Raw genomic sequence first — 2,301 nt, forward strand, 5'->3', positions numbered from 1 at the left:
GCTCTGCTGGATTCACATGTGACTGTAAAACAACATTCTTGTGTCGTTTTTATTCACTGTTTGAAGGTCGTGTTGGTTTTATTTTATTTGACGTGCCGTGAATGAAACGGATCAAAAATGGGTCCAGGAATCAAAATGAAAACAGATGGAACAGAGTTGTCTGTTTTGGATTTATAAGGATGGATTAAAGAAGCCTGTGAGTGTGTGTGAGTGTGAGACTATGTGTGTGTGCGTGACTGAGTGTGTGTGTGTGTGTGAGACTGAGTGTGTGTGTGTGTGTGATACGCTTACAGTCGCGTCCGGCTGCTGGGGGTCGGATCATACAGGCTGACGGTCACAGTGCCCCGCGGAGGTCAGTGTGACGGCCAGAAGCCTCCGTGGCCGCCGGACGAGGAGCTGAAGGGGGAGCGAGCGGACGTTTAACTTTTGCACACTTGGACTCGATGAGGACGACGTGAGGACGCGAGAGAGAGGCTGCAAGTGGGTGAGTGTTTACTTCAGATCTATTAGCTGAAGTCTCTTGGAGAGGTTCCACGGAGGTCTGGCCACCAATTGTCTTTTCTTTAATTCTTTAAACGTAAGCCCTCACTAGTCTTGTCAGGTGACTGGGCAGAAACTACCGGCATGTTGGGGATGTTTGTGATTTAACCTCCAGTCCTGACTCTTCCCGCCCTCCCAGCCCCGTACCCTCCCTGGCGCGATGGCGTTCCTGCAGCAGATGCGCTCCCCTCGCTTCTCCTTCATCCAGACGGTGGCGTCCCTCCTGCTGAGCACCGTGGCCCTCATGTCCTCCTACTGGTGCGTGGGCAAGCAGAAGGTGCCCAAGCCGCTGTGCTCGGCCACCAAGCACAGCAACTGCATCCCCGTCCCCGGCGTCTCCAACTCCTCCCGGATCCAGTTCTTCTGGGAGACCGGCGACGACCGCTTCGTCTTCCCCACCTTCCACACCGGCCTGTTCATCACCTGCGAGGAGAACATCTACACGGACGAGTGGGGTGAGAAAAAGTAGGCGTAGGAATGCTTTTATGATCAGAGGGTTCTTCTAGAAGCCCAGACGTGGCGTTCGTGACCCGGGAGAGGATTAAACAGGTCGAGAAAACTAATAAATGACCGAACAGGAAGAAGTCTAAAGAGACGCGCTGGTCGTACGTGTTTCTGGTTTTCAATCAGTATCACTGTGAGGGATTTCATCAACATGCCGCTGATTATATGAGCTGATCGGGTTGTTTGTGCTGTAGAGGATATTCCCAAGGTGACACGAGGACCAGCGCCGATACCAGTTACGTCATAACTGTGGCACTAGTCCGACAGGAGACCAAGTAGGTCACAGGAAGAGAATAAAACAAAGCCAAGGTGGAGGTATGAGGTGAGACGTCAGGTGCGTTGGTTTGCATCCCTACGTTGTGTGTTTGTGTGTTTGTGTCTCTGCTCGGCACAAAGAGGATTATCATCAGTGTGCGGTCTGCTGGCGGAGATTTAGACTTCAACAGCATGACTCAATTATGGATTAAAACCCAGAGAGAGAAAGCTTAATGGGATTCACAAACATCGGGTTTTTGGGGGGTTTCGCCGTCTCATTTGCTGATTCGCAACAGATTTTTTTTTAAAGGAGCGACTCTGAATGACGCCAAATAACTCCTGTTTGGTCAATAAAGTCAATCAGGCAGCAGTTTGTAATTAATAGTTTGGATTAAAGTGTCGGGTTTGGCACTAATCTGCCCAATCAGGTATTACTTTAAAGTATTTTTAACGTTGAAATTGTTATTTTTAAACCTACTCTACACATACAGACTGCTTTTCCTAAACGTGGCTTTGATTCGTATGTTAACATCTGATCCCGACATCCACAGATTAAAAATTATTCATCTAACCTTAGATTCAAACAGATGATGCATTCGTTTCTGCTGTCAGTTGTGAGTCAGTCATTAAGGTCCTTGGCTGAGAGAAAGCTGCACATCGCTGCTGCTGTAACGACCATAAAGTCTTAACGGAGGGTTTTCAAGTACAACGAATCATCAGGAAGTACGAGCAGCTCCACTCACACAGGGTGTGGTAGGAAGACGTGTCCTTGGCCCCGCCAGGAATTCAAGAACCACCACCAAGAACCATCCTGATGAATCTGAGCAGTTCTGGCAAAGTCGGTCTCCTTAAACGTCGACCCAGGAGGACTTCACCTCTCAGAGACAGACACACAAACAGCTCTTGGTCGTCAGTTCTGTGATCAGATGAAACGAACATTGTTTGGACTCAGAGAACGCCTCCACAGTGGTGGGAACTTTGAGGGAGATTTTCAGCCTCTGG

General features: G+C 49.1%; 1 protein-coding gene across 1 annotated transcript in view; it reads left to right on the forward strand.

Moving 5' to 3' along the window:
- Positions 1-700: 700 nt before the first annotated feature.
- The window catches only part of gsg1 (germ cell associated 1), a 7,069-nt gene continuing 5,468 nt past the window's right edge, over positions 701-2,301 (forward strand). Inside the window, exon 1 of the mRNA XM_008284560.1 lies at positions 701-995. Within this exon, the coding sequence (XP_008282782.1) occupies positions 701-995 (295 nt within the window). The remainder of the gene's footprint in view (positions 996-2,301) is intronic.

Source organism: Stegastes partitus, unplaced genomic scaffold (genome assembly GCF_000690725.1).
Source record: "Stegastes partitus isolate 25-593 unplaced genomic scaffold, Stegastes_partitus-1.0.2 Scaffold363, whole genome shotgun sequence".
Classification (NCBI taxonomy): Eukaryota; Metazoa; Chordata; class Actinopteri; family Pomacentridae; genus Stegastes; species Stegastes partitus.